This window comes from Corvus cornix, chromosome 5 (assembly GCF_000738735.6).
Source record: "Corvus cornix cornix isolate S_Up_H32 chromosome 5, ASM73873v5, whole genome shotgun sequence".
NCBI classification, from domain to species: domain Eukaryota; kingdom Metazoa; phylum Chordata; class Aves; order Passeriformes; family Corvidae; genus Corvus; species Corvus cornix.
Window position 1 is genome coordinate 53,060,330 of NC_046335.1, and position 18,576 is coordinate 53,078,905.

Consider the following 18,576-nt stretch of genomic DNA (forward strand, 5'->3'; position numbering starts at 1 on the left):
CACTTTGAAACCATAATTTTATTTCAAAACTCAAGTATGTGATACTATACAGTACAATACCAGCACACTTGTGCAAAATCTTACAATATTACAAATTTAAATATGATACACAAAAATAGTGCCCTTTTGAAGTTCCTTTTGCTAGAAACATTTGTGCTGTGCAGGAGAAACCATAAATGTGTCATGTTAAAGCATAAAAATAAATATTGCACCTCAAGAAAACTATTTCAGTGTTAATAGCATAAATAATAGGTCTGTTTCTTGTTATCTGATGTGATCTTTGAACACAGAAGAGGTTGTTTGACTTTTTTTCCAGATAAAGCAAACTAATATCCAATAGATAAAACTGTATTTAGAATAGTTTTTGAGCTTAATCTAGTTTCCTATTAAACAAAAGGTGTTTTAATTAAATAACTGAAAAATACAAGCATAGCTATTTAGTGTGCTGTTAGTCATTGTGATTTGTTATTTTTTGTGGGCAGTTTGCTCAAAGTAGTTATAAAAAGAACAATTTTTTAAAATAAACTTTATCTTCATTTTTGCACCCCCATTAAAATCTCTTGCCTCTTTCAGTTCATTTGGGGCTAAATTATGCTTACATCAGACATGAAAGTAATTCAGTTCAAATCAGTACAACTACTTACGGGACTTGTCCCTTGCGCACTAATTCCACAAAAAGCCAGGGTGCTGAATTTCAAGAGAGGATGGAGATTCACCCACTGACCAATAAAACCTCTTCGCATGCTTAACATTAAGCAATTAGAGGGTCATGTTGATATCAATAACTTTATATGTGTACTTAAAATAAGCTGTTGGACTCACAACAGTGCAGATGAAAATAAAAGCAAATTAATTCAATTACAGGCACTGTTAATTTTTTTTCTTCAGTGCAGCCCAACATTTCCACCATCACATAAATACGTGCCATATTCTTGACATAGAGAAATCTGATTAGGACTATTTACCTTCAATCTTTATTGTCTTATTATTAAGTTATCAATGCTATTTGTAAAGAATATTAAGTTAAAGAAGCTAATTGTAGTAAAGAAGTATTCAAGAAACAACTGACAGGTTTCTTTAAATACTGAAAGTACATGAAATATCACAGTAGTTCTTCACAGTCAGAAATTCTAACTGACCAAACAGATTCCAAGTAGTTTGCAAGAAACCTTCTCCTGTCTTATTCTTTACCAATTGCAATTTAAGACCAAATCACACTTCCCCGTTATCCTTTTTGAACTTCCTTAAGCACACTAATCCTCAATAATATATACTTTAAAACAAAAATTGGGTAGAGACTCCCTTCCCCACACCCAAAAGAAAAAAAAAACCAAATAAAGGTGTTAGTGGTCTGCTCTTTTTTAAATTTTTTTTTTCTTTCTCCATATAAATGTCTCCTAAGAAACATGTGGCCAACGAAGATTCACCAGCAGGATACTTGGTACTAGTGCCAGGTACGTGAATTAAATTTCTGACTGAGTTAGAAGCCTGTTTTCTTTGACAGTTAGCTTGAGGTTCAGTGTTTCCACCAAAAGAAGTCAGGACAATATTGACTGCATCAGAACTGAAATTACAGTACTTCATAACACTCTTATCCTTCAGCTGGAAAACAGACTCATTTCTCAATCAGAAAATGCCAGGAGAATGCAGGACAGGAATGCAATCAAGTGTCACACTGGGTTTGCTATTGTGGCTGTAGCTATGGAAAAACAAACATGGTTCACCTTCACTCAGAAGTGACACTCAGCGGGTACAAATGGCACACCTGCAGTGACATTCACATTCTTGTTTAAGAACTCACAACTGCCAAACTGGCAGAACTGGCAAAAAATCTGGGCAAAAGACTGATCTATCCTGATGTGGTAGTTCAGCTTTGGAAGTGTATCAGATCAGTTTTGGTCTTGGCATCAGATTCTGAAAATGAACTACTGAAAACCTGCAGTGAGCTCTCCTAAGCCCTCCCTGCTTCCATGGCCGGATCCCTGTAGGCACTGGTTGGGTTCTGGCTGTTCTCAGAACTGTGCTCCTGCTGCAGATCTCAAACAACACCTATTTCCAGTGTTAGCAGTAGGGCAGAGTCCATTTCGTGGGATCACCTCTATACAGAGGTTTGAAGAGCTTTTGTTTTCTTTTTTCTTCTTTCAATAAAGAATTGAAGATTGCTTCCCATGTCCAAGACTGTTGTATTTTGGGCTTGGGCAGCACATGGACTCTTCCAGGCAGCTACCACTTTTGGCTGTAACCACCAATGACTCTGAGTAGCATAGGTAAATTTTTTGCAAATTTTTATATATCAGACATTCCCAGACTTATTGGATGATATCAACTGTGCCACCTGGAGTCCATTTTAGTTTCTGTTGAGTATCCCGTTTTAAAAAAGGTGGTGGTCCCATTCTTAAAGTATATCATAAACCATATTTATGCATGTACTTAGCATTCCATTTAAATAATCATATAGATAATTCCTCTTATAAAATTATTTTAGCAGCAAGGAATTTGGTCTTAGAATATAATTATATTCTTCCATGGAAGAGTTTCTATTTCTACCCAATAATAATGAATAAGGAAATTAATTAGCCTCTTAAAACCCAAAGGACTTAAATGCAATTAGTACTCCAACAATCAACAATAAATTCAGGAAATACAAAGTAAAGCACTAACTGCAAATGCAGGTTTTATGATGGTCTTCAAAATGTCAATGTCCTGTGCAAATTGTTCTTTTAAATGTCTTGCTTGTTGCTGATTACTGCCACAACCTTACCATGATTCAACACTACATTATTTGTACGAATCCTTTACAATAAGAGGACAGACAGGAGTATTTATCAGAATGGCTTCCTGGCAAGGTATGCTCACCATGTATCCCAAACCTGGTGGTGGAGAGTAACTCACTTAAGGGATCACGTGTAACAGCCATAGGGATGACTAAGCACTACCTTTAACAACGGTGCTCTACTACACAAACTTGCTCAGGGACCGTAAGGGCGTGGTTGCTCCTTTATTATTCCGTTCGTTGCTCCTGTCGGAATCCTGAGTTCCACCAGGAATACTGATGGGCCGCAGAACAGCTGGCCTTCCCTTCAGGTGCCTCTGACTTTTCATCGCAGGAGTTGTAGGAATGGTAGATTCCCAACACCACAGCAAAAATGACTATTGCAGCCACTACAAGCCACAACACATTCCAGTGTTTGCACAGTTTGGGGTACAGGATATATAAATAATTAACGACGACTTCAAGTCTGCTGTAAAATGAAAAGAAAAATGTTATACATTAATCAGATGCAAATTTATTATCTTAAGCTTTTCAATTGGAAAGGTGTCATAGGTGGTACACCATCTTTTTTCCCCAATACAAATACCTTGTCAAAGAAGAATCAAATTGTAAAGTTCCTTTATGAAGAGCTGTACACTCAGATATTCCAACTCCAACTAGTCTATATGAGAAATATTTGTGAGACAGCTGGAGACTGTAAACATGACTCCTATTTCTCCCACCTGTCAGCTGGCAAATCTCAGAGCTGGATATCATGCAAAATTCTGCACTGTTCGTAGCTTGAGCAACTAAATTCAACATTGGAATATGTGGAAAACATTTCTTTCCAATAATGATCTTTCCATGACTAATGAGATGGCTGCTCTCTGAACGTGGCTGAAATCTCAAATCAACAGCTGTTTATAGCTATAATGGTTATGGAATGGAGATGAATTCTTCTGGATCAAGTAAAGATCCCTGCCTTAACCTGGGATTGGACATATTACTTGCTTTGGCCAGCATTCAGTTCCTCTGCATTGTACAGAGAGAGAGCAGTGGGTACAGATGGATGCAATGTCACTCTAGTGACAGCAATGACACACGGCACAAAGTCAGATTCCTGAATTACAACCTTCATGAGACACTGCATATCCACAGGGAGATGCCTTTTGGCATCTAAAGAACTTTTATGGAGCATTCTTTTACCTCAAAGCAGAAGCAAACCCCATCAAGATGAAGCATCTTGATGTCAGCGTACAGCTTTAGCTGAAATATCAAAATCAAAAGTTTTGCATTTTGCAATTACTTTGTCACAGAATATGCCCTTCTGTGTAAATACTGCTATTTCAAATATGCTTCCCTAGACTGGAGGAAAACATGCCAAAATGAGAGTATAAAACATTTGGTTGGGTACCACAAAGAGAAAAAGTGGGCCCTCTTTTATGGATATATTACACCACTGCCTCACCTGCTTTTCAGATTTTTTATCTCATCTTCATTTTCACTTTCTTCATGTTCATCATGACTTTCTTTGGGTGTCTCTTCATCTTCTTCCTTCAGTTCCTGAAGTTCTTTGGTTTTCTTCAAGGCTTCCTGATATCTTTATCAGACAAAACGTTTATTTCTTAGTCTCAGATGTTGTAAAAGCATGATCTTATTTAATGAAAAATTAGCTGTATGTTTTGTTATATGTAATAAAACACAAGTAGCAGTGTTGCAGCACTCAAACGAGTAAAAATTAGCTGAAGACCACGAGTAAGGCACACAGACAGCCACCCTTCCCTAACAGAGTATTATACTACAGCTAAGGCCAAATTTATCATTTTGAACAAGAAAAAGAGGTTGTAGTCCTCAGCAGAGAACAACTTCTGTCTATTGTAAAGGAGTCAGTAAATATTTCTCTATAATTTTCCATCATTTTCAATATCCTCTAGATACTTTTTTCCCCTGGAGAATTAATGCAAATCAATCCTAAAGACAGATGGCATGTTGGATTCTGCAGGAGAGGATCAAAATTTCTGTCTCACTCTTCACATAATACAAAATTCTTTGCTTGACATTCAGAAACAGATCCCAAAGTTGTTAATTGCCCCAAAACATGCTGTAAAGCACTTTGTGACACCAACAACATGACTACTGTATTTAAAATTAAATTTTAAAAACATATGTCCTCCTCTGGTAGCACATATTTACAGATCTAGTTCACAAAAAATATTCCCACCCCTTGTTATATGCTTCCTCTTCTATCTTGGCTTTCATTTCAGGACTGATCTCTTCCAACCCACTCTGTGTCACCACAGAAGCTGAGGTTTCACAGTCAGGCTCTCCATTTGACTTTCCACTGCCAAGACAAAAGAAGCAGACAAATAGAAAATAACATCACAGAAATCTGTTGTGTTTGGAGTATACTTCAATTTCATGAGTCGTGATTTGTCTTTTTTAATGTACATCAGAGAAATGAAATGTCTTTCAAAAGAAAAAAAATTAAACACCAAGAAAAATATTAGTTTCAGGACGTTGTGATTTAAGAACAGTAATTATTATGTTTCTAAGGTAAGAAAACTTGCATTTTTATTCTTCTTTTAAAAATAAAAAAAGAGAGCCTTTGTTTCCGGGCTCATCCATGACATTTATTTGCTATTCATGAAAACATTTCCCTCAACTTTCTAAAATTCATCTTAGAAATTGTAATCTGCTACATAAGAGGAACATAATAGAAATAATACCAAATACTAATTCAACAAAACATTGGTTTTATTTGCCTTTTAATTATTCTCCTCTGCTGACTTTATCTGTTGAACTGATGCACATGTTAAAAAAAATACACATACCTCACTTTTCTCACTAGAACTTTTATCAAGTAAAAGTTTTGAGCATTTAGCCTCAAGATAAGCTGTTTTATATTGCTCTCTTCCTGCAGTGCTCTCTTGTTATTTATTTGATCTGGGACAGAGAGTCTAAGTGATTGAGACATAACTTAGCAGATCTATCAAACTCAAGGTTTAATAAGCTCAACAGTGGATCCCATTTCAACTTCTGAAATCTCACTCTTTTTTCAGGCCTTATTTTTCTGGCACTACAATTGATGGCTGAATATTTCAACCTGATTGACACCGTCTGTGGGTAATGGATTTTCTCTCACAAAGTCATATTAACAGTAGACATTATTTTCACTTGGACTTTAAATAAACCATGACTATAAGCTTGAAGTGCTTACACATACAAAACTGTGTTGGACTAGGTAATTCTACACTATTAGACCATCTGGCCCATATACACACACTTATGCTCAAACTTGAATTTCAAGTTCTGCCTCTGTTACTTGGTACCATGATTTGTTTTCTTAGATGCAAATATTGATAAGATTTTTTTGGTTGTTGTTTTTTCTCACAGAATTTCTGTCCAGTTTCAAAAGATGGTCTAGATCTTGCAGAGTTCTTTTGAATAGTAGAAACCAGTGCTGTAGTTCACCATTTTTGTTTTCCCAGTTGTTGCATACTTACATTCTTAGTAAAGCACAGAGGTAAAACAAAGACATCAGATAAATTTTGCCCTGCTTCAGCACTAATTTAAAATACATGAAATTCAATATTCTGTAGTGATCTACACAGTCTAAAACCTTTAATTTGCATGTTTAAAGCATTATAATGAAGACTAGTAATATCACAGTATTTGAAAAAATATGATGCTTTAAGTTATCATTTAGTATTAGCATTTAATAGGTAATGAGATGACCTAGGCAAAACTCACTTTTCTAGAAGTGCTGGCAGAGCAGGAGTGGATGTCAGGTTGCTCCTTCCATTACTGGGTGATTCAGACTGCAAGTAAAACACAGCAATAAATGTTACATTCATTAATTAGTTAACATTAATGACTAAATAGTTAAATAACAATTAAAATTCATTAATTAATTTCAAAGGAGTGTTCAATAAAAGGACAAAGGCAGTGTGCTGTTAGGTTTCTTTCTCACACTCATGAGCAAAGTATCTTTAATATGGTGCTTCCACATTGCTCCCATTAACTACAGGGAACAATGGACTTGCACACTAAGAATTTTCTCTGACATTCCCTTCTGGCCTGTTTATTTTTCCCCAGAAAATTCTTTCTCCTTCACATATTGATCACTGAACAGTAAAATTATCCTATTGCTCCTCTCCTATTATGCTAAGAACATTAATTTTTTAGCTGAGTTTTCAATGGCAAATTTTAAACAAAAATAATTCATAATAAACCATGGCAAACAAACACACCTGGTTCCTGAAACAATTAACTCTGAGTACATAATAAATAAATTGCACTAACAGATGCTTTTCTTACAAGTAAAATTGATTTAGCTTCTCAGCAAAACCCTCATTTAAATAACCCTATATTTTTAACAGAAAACTGCATAACTTTAAGGTTATGTTCCATCTTCACTCATCTATGAACAGTGAGTATGCCTTGCAGCTTTTCTCCAAAAAACATTTGTATGGATTTATTATGTTCAGGTTAGAGTCTCATTTAATTTATTAAAGTTTTACAAACAAAAATTCAACACAGAGGCTGATAGCTCCAGAACCTCTAAATTTGTACCACATACATTTCTGTACATTAATTACATTTATTTCTGTTCAGTGAACTTTTGGCAATGAAGAGCAGCAGTCCAGCGATGTTCTGCGGCTTCTAGTTAAAATTTCTCTTCTTCCGTGGACAACTATTTTCACAACTTTTTTCTTGTATGTTACTTTAGATCAAAAGGCAAATTGCCTCACTAATGTGTAATGCCTCTGAATCAGCAGCCTGCCCTATTCAACTGTTTCCAAAAGAATAATTTACTAAGATAGATTGTGAAGGCACATGTCCCTTACACAATAGGAATGACCTCTGTCCATCCCCTTTACTAGGATGGAGTCAAAACGAGTTAAACCAATGAAAAGGCTTCCATTTTTTAGTAACTACGGCTTGGCCCTATGGAAAAGTGGTTTAGACAAAACCTGGTGTCTTTAAAATGGGGGGTTTACTTACCAGGGATGGCATTGAAGGTATAGGTGAAGCTGTTGGTGACTGACCAGGAATGTTCAAGGAGTTAAACTTAGGAACGACTGCAACACTGACTCTTCTCCTGGGCATATTCTGGGAGAAACAACAATTCTTTTATTCTATCATACAACAAGACAGACTGAAGAAAAACTCTGTGGATTAATCTGTGGGGCAAACATGTAGGTCCTTGGGAAAAAGAGAGTTGGGAGCTAAAGTAAGATAAAAGGCTGTTAGGCTGCAGTTTTCCACAGAAATTCCTCTCATATTGTCTGGTATGGCAAGTGCTTAATGTGAAAGGAGGTGTGGCACAGGGATGCTGCTCTTTTCCCTCCATATTGAAAGCCCAGCAGTGTAAATCACACAACAGAAATGTTCTGAGTTTATACTGTCAGCTCTTATCATAGGCCTTTATCTTTGGTTAATGCAGATGCATAATGATACTGGGGAAAGTGCTAGTGTCACAATGACTGGAAAATAATGAAGTCACACATGAAACTCTTGTCTTGCTGTGTACCCATTATGATATGCTGTAGCCACTATGATATATTAATTACATGTAACCCTACTAATTATAATTTGCTGAACAAAAAACATCCATTCCTTCCACAAAAGAGCAGCCCCCTCTCCCCCACCCCTGAGTTGTTAGATAGCATCATGCAACACTGCATATATTTCCCAAAGACCATAAAAATTCTTTCTATGACAAACACATGCTAACTGTAACAATATATTCCAGCTCAAGAACAGATTATGTAAATTTTTGCTGTCGTTTGGTAAGTAGCCAAATGCTTCATCCCATAAAATCTATATAAAATCTATGCTTCCAACTGAATAAAAACATCAAAACACTTACAACATGTAACAGCTTTGTTTTAGTATATATCCAAACACTTCTAAGATTCTGCTCTAGACAACTTTACAGGAAAGGAGTTAAACACAGGTTGAGTGAATACTTAGGAGTCACTCCATGATCCTGGTTCTAGATGAAACCAACCATACCTATTCATTAATGACGGTTTTACTTAATGTGCTTCTGAAAAACTACATAGGGAAGTCTGCAGGCATGGTAGGCAGTCCATTCTAGTGTTTGGGGTTTTTTTCCCCTCCTGTTTATTATTTGGACTTGTCCCTTAAACTTAAATTTAGTATTTTTTTGAGACCTCTGCTTCAACTTATGGGGTTCTTATTCTGAAACCCTGTCTTGCCCTCAGCATGCTCTGTGCTGTAATTCTTTATATCCAACACTCAGAGGTGGCAGGAATAAACTAAACCTGAAGAACTACAACCCAAACAAATAAAAATATGGAAAGAAACAGTAGATTGAGTATAACGCCTATGATCACCAAATTTCATCATGGTCATACTGGGACTCATGCCTCCCAAATCACTGGTTGTTTTAGCAAGTTTTGCGATAGACTTGATCTCCAACACTCAGAAGTTTTGCAGAAATAAAACGCTGGAGTTTCACATCAGGCTCTATTATTGCACAAAGTTGTACTAAATCATGTTTCCAAAATTGCAAAGCATATGCACTAAACTGCATGAACAATACTGAGAATTTACCAGGACAGTTTTGAGCACAGCCTTAAGAACTGAGTGTATGTAGACAAAGAAATTTCACTACATAAAACGTTCATTTTCTTTATATCATAGAAATACCTTTCCAACAGTGAGAGACATGGATCTAGATGAACGAGGAACCCCATCTTCTGCATAGAAACAAAGATAAAGAACAGTCTTAGACTATATCAGTATCTCTAAATAATATTAATAGGCCCCTGCTTGTATTTCAAACTCAGATGCACTGTATTTATACAAGGTCTGTAGTGACCATGTATTTATTTGTCATACAGTCCTCTTCTCAGTTACACCTTGTCCTGGGGTGACAGTTCTCTTCTCAATTACACCTTGTCCTGCACTCTGGTGCCAGAGGAATGGAGGAAAATGCATTGGCAATGTCAATAGTGGTATACCACTTCGCTGCCTTGGACTCCAGCTCGTGCTGGAGCTCCAACATGTCTGGCACAGCAGAGCTCAGCGGTGGAGTCACTTCATTCAAGGCACGATAATCCACAGTCAGTCTCCATTCTCCTTCTGATTTGCACACAGCCAAATGGGACTGTTGAAGGGTGAGTGGGTTTTGCACAAGAAATTTGAAATAATTCCAAAAAATCAAATCATTACTATTTTCACTGAATCAGGCAAAAAGCCCACTATTGGCCTCCATATACAAGTACGTGCAAAGGAAAATCCTCATATTTTAGTTTACAGCAAAGGCAAGAAAAGGTTGCAAAAAGAAAAAAATGTTTTTAATAATGAATTTGCCATCATCTGGACCTAAAAGGTAGTTGCAATAAAATTGTGCAGGGTACATAGATGTGCAAGAGGCCACGAGAAAATATGACTGGATCTCTTCAGAATTTGGGAAGTGGTAGTGATTTCAAATTACTGTATTATAGCATTAAGTATGGCTCATATGAAACATTTTAACTTATTTCTGTAACTTTTTAAGATCTGCTTCTGTAGATCAGAGCTTCATGAACAGGTTTCACGATACTTTACTTTTAATCATTAATAGCACCAACATCTCTCTGAATTAGAGGCAAGACAAACCCTTAAATTTTTATTTTTCCTTACCAGATGCACCATAGCTTCTGCTAGAATTCTGATTGGCAAGTTTCTTGAACTCCATTAATTCAGCATGATCCTTTTCATATGTCCTTTTCAGATTTTCCACGTACTGCATCATTACTTCTGTTGCCTTTGACATACGCTTCTCCTAAGGAAGAAAAGAAGGAAATATCCAGGTAACCTCTACACATCTCCAACACATCATTTGCTTCTATGTGTATGGTCCTTGACAAGGCTAAATCTGGAATAGTTGTTCTTCAAGAAGTATTGGTGCCTCCATGACTGAAAATTCCTAAAGGAGTTAGAAAAAAATGCGCATTCATACATATTTCACAGAATATCATAATTTATTTAGTCATATACCCATACACCCTGCCTGTGTGCCTGTCTGATTAGTTATGTGGTGAGCCACATTTGTTTTCAAACCCTCAAAGGTCTTAGTCACTGGCATCAATCTGGTTACTTTAGAAGGCAGAGGGAACATTCTTGAATCTGGGAGGGTATTGCTGTGTTCTGATTTATACTCACTTTGTTCTCATAGTCTTTGTAATTGACTGATCTATTGCCAAAGGCAGGTGACTGAATTAGATGAGATTTTTGACCCAGAAAAGTTTTCTTGTTTGTGCTGCACTGATTTGAAACTAGTTTCTTGTGCTGCAGCTGTAGTTCTGAATAAAATATGTGCTCCCATTGTACAGATGTTGGATAGCTGAATGGGCAGTCTTCTTCTGTTGGAATTCTATTTCCAGGCTGCACCAGTGTGTTACCTGACACTACAACAGATGTCTTTAATCTGTCAAAACGGCAAATAAAACTCAGAGGGTGAATGTAACCTCTAGCCCTGGCTGGAAAAGAGTGAACACATGGATCCAGGATACAGTTAAACACCAGGATGCCCTCACCTGGCGAACGGCTCCAACCATCTCGGCACGGCTGGAAAGTCTGGCAGCCAAACGCCGCAGCACTGCGATGTCCTCCAGGAGCTTCTGGTAGGCTTCCCTGTGCTCATAGTGGTGCCACAGGTGAGCTGAAGACTGAAGCAAAAATACAGCAGTTTTATCAGCATGTCTGTAGTTCAAATGGAGTGGCCAGAGCCCCAAAATGGGGTAGAAATGTCCAGGCAGAACTCCACAGGGAGAAATTAGCCCCCGAGGGATGCCAGCACTGCCACCACAAACAGACCAGAGTGCTCTGCCCTGTCCTTCACTGCAAACTGCAGCACACAGTTTGAGGAGTTAGAGAGGGCTTAGCACAGCTGCAAGATTTTCCCTTCTGAAATTTATAGTGAAACACGTCTTGCCTCCCATGAACTCTACAAATGCTAAATTCATTTCAACTAGCACTTAAAAATGATTGCTCAGGGGCAAAGGACATTTTAATTCTCTGGGTACAAGGTATCAAGGCCATGCGTGTTCTTTCAGTTCCATGATACTTCACTTATTTGGAAAATAAGACATTATAGTCTCAAGAATTGCAAAGCTACTTTGATAATAAATTGCAACCAAAATTTGACTGCAAGGAGCAAAAAGGCATAAGGGAATATGTTTAAGAAAAGTCATGCACAGAATTTCAGATTTTCCTTTTTTTCTTGGCAATTGTAACGTGCTTATTTTCTCAAGCAAATCAGAAGTTCATGTAGACCAGCTTTCTCTTGAAGTTAGGTCTTTGAATAACACATAAATTATAACAAGACTGATTTAAAAAATCAGAAAGACTGGTAAAACTGTCATTGAGCCATAAAACATGAGCCTCTCCTCCAGAAATGAAGACAAGCTCTCAATGAGATTGGAACAAGTCTAGGTCTAATATGATAGAGTTTTTTCAGAAGCCACCACTGCTTTTAATTGCTTGTTAGTTTATTCCATTGTCCAGAACAAAAGCTTTCATAGGAAAGGCATTTCCACTTTGTTATAAATTTTGTGAAAACGCTTGCAAAAGCCAGACTGTGACGTGTGAACTGCTTAAAGGAAGAAAATCCTAATCACATCCATCCCATCCTGGCAACATGATCCCTGGTGCCTAACTACAGATTCTTAACAGAAATACATGGCAAATTTAGCAGACTTTTTTCAGTCTGAAAACCCTGAGATTTAATAGGCTGTTTCAGCTTGCTTTTTACACAGGGAACAGGGGGAAGATCAGCAAAATATTCAGAACTTTTTGTTTTGTTTTCCAGAAACAATTAATTTGAAAATGGAGATTTGGAATTCCAGGTGAAAAGATGTGAAGATCACAATCTTTCTTCAATTGTGTATTTTCTTATCTGATGATGCGCTTGATAAAGTAAATGGGAGAATCATATATTCTCCCCACTATTTCTCGTAAGAATGGCAGCACCTTCTTGAAATAATGAACACTGGCTCTGAAGCTATTTCATTTATCAGCCTTGTGTCTAACCATCCCTCCCTTTATGCATGAAAACATGCACAGCACGTAAGTTGACACATTTTAGCAATATTTTAGTCATTTCAGTTAGAAAATCCACAGAAAGCTGGCAGGAAAGGCTGAAAACTACTGCTGTAAGGGAACAGCAGGGACAACTGGAAGGAAAGCATACTCAGGCCCAAAACCTGTTCTTGAGATTGTATGTATTCCTTAAGCATTCCTTGCTGTTTCCTTTCACATATCGTGCCTTCTAGTATCTGCAGTCAAGAGGCCTTTCAAGTCACAGATCTCAGGACTCAGGTTTCAGAACATGTTGGTATCTGGACACCTCAAATTTACTGCCAAAGAAGGCTTGCCCAGGAGAGGATGGATCAGTGCTCAAACTGCAGTTTTGAATGCTCTTAGCATTCACAGGCTTATTTCAAGGACTGAACAGCAAATTCCAGGGAAGCATCCTCTAGGCATTTCCAGCAATGCTGGCCCACTCTGGCAGAATATGCCCTCTCTCTTTTAGAGTAGTAGGCAGCTCATGGCAAGGAGTTTGAGCAGCAGAAAATGAAACTTTGCGGCTGAATTTACAACAGTCAAACATATTTGCAATGTGTGTGCACTTTCATGTACACTATAGCTCAGGAAAAGAATTCCCGTTGTTTCCTTACCGTAATGGCAGCTTTAAAGTTTTCCAGTTCCTTCTCAGCATTCTCTTCAGTAAGATTTCTCTCCCTCTCTGCCTGGTGAATTCTAGATTCCAATGTATAACTATCATTTCTAAAGGCCAAGGAGAGTTGTACAAATACATTCTGTTTGGATTAAAAAAAGGCATTTTCCAATAAGTCTCACCATAATATAATTTTCAATAACAACTTATGAATAAGATATGTGTTTAACAAATTTTGCTGCTTAAATAAGTATTGAAACAGAAAATTGGAAATATTTTTTAAATTAATTTTCTTTGAAAAATCACTTCTATTTACTTCCACTAAAATGCAAATAAATGCATTGCTGCCCCTTTTCCTGCATGTTTTTCTGGGAGCTCTGTAGGGCAGAGACATAATGAAGGAAGCAGCCTACCAGAAGCATCAGAATCACAATGGATCTGTTTTCTAGCTGGACTTCCTCCAAGGGTCCCTAAGGTTTTTAAACACATAGTCTGTGCAGAGGAAGCCCAGGGATGAGCTCACCATGAGCATTGTTTTACATAAGGGATAAATGCCTACCCCTGAAGTCAGCAAAAGATTAAGTGCTAACATTTTTATTCTCTTGCACCCTGCTTTTAAAGATTGTTTCTTTCTCTACCAGACTCATTATTTCTTAGGATTAATACCTTGCAAAGCACAAGGCACCAACAGCTCCAGTAGACTGCAGCATTGTAAATAAAGATCTTTTTCTTGACTGGTATGTGATTACAAAAAATAGAAGAAACAAAGCCTGCAAGCTAAAGAGCAACCTGCAAACAAAATTATTGGCTTGAACTGAGAAAGTAAAAATTATGTAAACTAACAGCAGGATATTATTATAAAACTGCCCCAAAGCTCATATTGTCCAATAAAAATGCAATTTAAATTATTTAGTTTCTGGTCTCATTTAATCTCAATTTTTTTACTACTTTAAGTATATTAAAATTATTTCCAAAGTGAATGAGTATTTTATTATGAAAAACACAAATAAATGTTTTGCTTATTCCTATCCTGTCATTTTACAATTTCTATTGCTCATATTTCACAAAATTGTTATTTTGATGGAGTGCAATATAGGGTTTTTTAAATGATAAATATATTTGGGGGAAAAAAATCACCCCATTATTAATCACCCCATTAGAATGAGGATTATAATAACCACCCTTAGACTTAAAATAACCACTTAAAATTGGAGAATATGTCTGAAACAATGAGCTTAAGAACATACCTCAACTTCTTTTTCAGTGAGCGGCGGGGAGCTAGAAATAAAAGCAAGAAATTCACATGTTTATGAGTTTTGTCTCTTAAAACAAAGCTATTCTAATATTTAATTGAAAACAACAACAAAATATATGTTTGAGTTTTATGAGTTTTCCACTACTTTTCGGTATTGAATACAATCAAGCAATGGTCTTTCAGAAGTTCTCCACCTCATGCATCCATTTATATAAAATAATGTATATAAAAATTCCTTCACAATAAATGTTAAATATTTATTTAGTCTGCACAGAGAACCCTTATTGGCTGCTTCAGATGACTGAAGCTCTGGTGGTTTTGGTACAAAACCATGTGGGTGAATGAAGGAATGATTTTTGGCTGAATAAGTTTAGAATTGTTTTAATGTCTTGGAAAGTCCAAATCAATGAATTCACAAGTGAGTCCTTCAACTACATTTGCAGAATAAACTCCATTTCCCTGAAAAGTTGTCACCTGCAGAAAAATTGCAGACTTCTTACACACTCAAATTCTACCATTGGAAAGCATCATCTGGCCTGATTATTTTTATGGGGGAGAGAAATATTAATATTTTCAGTATGAGTTCTTATCTGCAGCAGCAATCCTGGAACCCAGGAGTGGAAAAATCTGTATAAAAATCTACTTGTAGGACCAGTTTTCAGAAAATTTGTGTTGCACATTCTAAGATGCAACAATTTGTGTCCCTATGAATGGAACTCCATAAGGAAGTTGACTGGAAACCATTGGTGTGCCCTCTCCTCAATGATGTGTTTCCCCTTCTAATGAGCTTTTACCTTCCTGGAAGCGATTTGTGCACTCGCAGTTTTCGCAGCAGTACATCAGGAATGCTGGGCATGACATCAGAGCTGTTCTTTGTCTCTTCCTCTTCAGTGGGGGAAGGGAGAGGTGAAGGGCCTAAAGACATTTTCAGATTAAAACAATTATGTTACTTGAAGAGTCATGCATTCCTTTCTGGAAATTTTTAGCTGAGATTTTGTAATAGAATACTGTCATTTTCTAAGGCTATTTAAGTGCCACCTGCCAAGATGAAGTCTAGTATAATGTACTATACTACAGATGTTGTGCACCATTTATTGTTGTAAATTACATCCTGTACCTGTTTGCACTCTATGTTCATTGAAACAGGACATAAAGATTATACTTACATTCTCTGATTCTGTCACTTTCATAAGGACCAAGAAATGGCTAACTTTTTTTTTAACTCATGTTACTCAGTTTCTGTATTTTCATTTTATTTAATTTTACAAATATTAGTTCCTTTATCTCCTTCTATCCTGCCAGAATTTAATGAAGGACTCTCCTGTAGAAAAGGCAGATTCCCCAGTCTGAATCTCTCACTTGGGAAGGAATCTTTGTATCGTTCTCCTGTTTATAAGTTTAACAGAAGGACTCTTAGACTTGCCATGTAATTAGTGTGTAAATCTGGAGAGCATTAACATGAAAGACAGAAAAGGAGATTCTTTCCAACTACATTTTAGTTCCGTGCATTTGCTTTATATTAAAAAATTCCAGTATTTACTTAAGAACAGTCATGTGTGTCCCATAAAATGCAGCCTGACACCACAGTGTTTCCAGATTTAATGCACTCCACTTACCTAAACTTGTGTAGATGCAGAGTTTGTTTACTCGGACGGTGACAGTAACTTGTCATTGATTAAAACCATGATGGAGATAGTACATTGAATTCATAACAGTAATAATGAAGCATCTGGCTATTTCCTATTTTTTAAGCAAAATTACTACTCCAGTTGAAAATGTGGTTTTTACGACAATGTAAGGAAGTAGGTCTCCCTAACAAATTAACTAAGAATTTGACCCCTTGCTTGTTTTCCCCACTGAGGACAAAGAGTTGACCCTTAATGTTCTGGCTACCATTTAGATAACTTACTGGACTATAAAAAGCTTGTGATACTCATGAGATCCATGTCAAGAAGCTGGATAAAATAATGCCTAGCTTTTAATAATGTTTTCCTCAAGATTTCCAAACCTGCAAAAATTATGTAACAGGCTGGTAAAATGGCAACTCCTTTACACTTTCAAACAGAACCTGCTAAATAATTTCTGGGAAATTACATATTAGCAGAATGACAGAAATAATATTATCATATCTAAGAATCCAAAGATGTAATCATTAAATATAGAGGACAAGAAGCCTCCTTTAATCTTGATTAATTCAGACTGAAGATGAGTCTGTTTCCAGACATAACATGAAATGTAATATCTCAACAATCTCTCAGTGTAACAGGAACTTTAAGGCCCAGTGAGCTAGTTCCAGTGCAAATACATGAATTAGTAAAATGAAGAGTATTAAGAAAAATTGAAATTGTCTTTGGATTAAATCTTGAACAGTCAGTTTCAGCTCCTTTCATAGAAACCATCTCCATTTCAGTTAATGTCACACTGAACAAGTTCTGACTTAACTACTTACAAACAAATATATATTTTGGTTTAAGTATTTTAGGTTGATATATTTGGCTTAAGTATTTTAGCTAAGCACTACTGCTATTTAATTCTTCCACATGTTGAATTGTCCTCAGGTTTATATCTTTATCTTAATTTTAATTCTGAATTTTTTAGATGCAGCTACAGGGATCAAATCTTTTTTGCCTGTGTTAGATTGCAAAAAACATTTGGTGGCAGATTTATTTTTCCTCATTTATGTGGAGTTTTAAGCTTTTTCCTTAAAAAAGCATTTTCCTTTATTTTTCCTTAAAAATCACACAAATTGAGGTTAAAAAATCCCACTTATTGTGAGGCATATTTTTCCAATCCTTCAAACACATTTATGACTCTTCTCTGGCCTTACTTTTTCTCATTCACATTGACATGGAAATGTGGACCAGAAGTGAAAATGCCATTTCCATACTTGCCACACATGTACTGAAATAAAAAAGCAGGAATAAAGCATCCCATCTCTTATACTCCCAGGGATCAAGTTCACCCTTATGACCATAATATCTTGCAGAAATTACATCCATTCAATCCATCACTGCTGAAATGTTTTTACAGAAGGTTACTGAAACTTCAGTCCTACAAGTATTAGGTACAAACCAGACTCGGTTCCACATGTGCATCTTTTCCCTTGGTTATAATAATTCCTACAGTATCTTCTTGGTTCTAATCATCAAGAAATTGAGGTACTTCCCAGTATTGGTCTCTCTTGTTCATCATTTATTACTGTTCTCCACGGCTGCTTCAACTATTATTGCAATTGAAGTGAAAGACTTTTTTCACTTTTTCTCCTTGCGCCCACATAATAGTCAGTTATAAAAATCAGTATATAACAAGCACTTCTTCCAGCTTTTATGATACTGCACCTTTTTCCTGTTCCACTGCTTCACTAAGTTCAGGAAGTTTAAGTCCAACTAGATTTTGATTTCTCATCAAAATATGCTCCTGTGAAGAAAGCCAGTAACATTTCTAAGTAACTGAACTACAAATCTCAAATATCCCTGTCACATGAACACTAAAAATAACATTTACTTTAGTTAATAAGCACAATAGAGATGTTTGCATTACATTACAGTCAGATGCTAAGTAACATGGATACTCTTAAATTCACACATATTCTAGAATATTACATATTTCAAATTTCATAAAGGCATTATTTAGAAAAATTCCTGGTCATGCAAACAGAGATTTTCAAAATGTGCTCCTTATTCAAGTAGATATATAGAGTTTTGGTAAGTGAGAGCTTTAGTAACTGACAATGAAAAAAGCAATTTTGGATGTAGCCACAGTAATAACTAAGTATCCCAGATAATAGAAAAAATTCAGAAAATCCTATATATGAGACTTTGCCACTTTGACTTTATTAAGACCAGAGCTTGGGATGCTACAGCTGCAAGTTAATGC

The 18,576-nt window shown here is 36.4% G+C and overlaps 1 protein-coding gene across 10 annotated transcripts in view; it reads right to left on the bottom strand.

Moving 5' to 3' along the window:
* IRAG1 (inositol 1,4,5-triphosphate receptor associated 1) overlaps positions 1-18,576 on the bottom strand; it is a 61,394-nt gene continuing 42,818 nt past the window's right edge. For 9 of the 10 annotated variants that reach the window (XM_019284769.3, XM_019284798.3, XM_019284796.3 and 6 more), the window contains 12 exons: positions 18,039-18,117; positions 15,495-15,615; positions 14,693-14,723; positions 13,447-13,587; positions 11,305-11,436; positions 10,409-10,550; positions 9,431-9,480; positions 7,757-7,864; positions 6,503-6,570; positions 4,974-5,093; positions 4,221-4,352; positions 1-3,242 (listed from right to left, as the gene is read on the bottom strand). In XM_019284769.3, coding sequence (XP_019140314.2) covers positions 3,002-3,242; positions 4,221-4,352; positions 4,974-5,093; positions 6,503-6,570; positions 7,757-7,864; positions 9,431-9,480; positions 10,409-10,550; positions 11,305-11,436; positions 13,447-13,587; positions 14,693-14,723; positions 15,495-15,615; positions 18,039-18,117 — 1,365 coding nt within the window. In that variant the 3' untranslated portion in view covers positions 1-3,001. The remainder of the gene's footprint in view (positions 3,243-4,220; positions 4,353-4,973; positions 5,094-6,502; positions 6,571-7,756; positions 7,865-9,430; positions 9,481-10,408; positions 10,551-11,304; positions 11,437-13,446; positions 13,588-14,692; positions 14,724-15,494; positions 15,616-18,038; positions 18,118-18,576) is intronic. The other variant, XM_019284791.3, reaches the window with a different exon arrangement.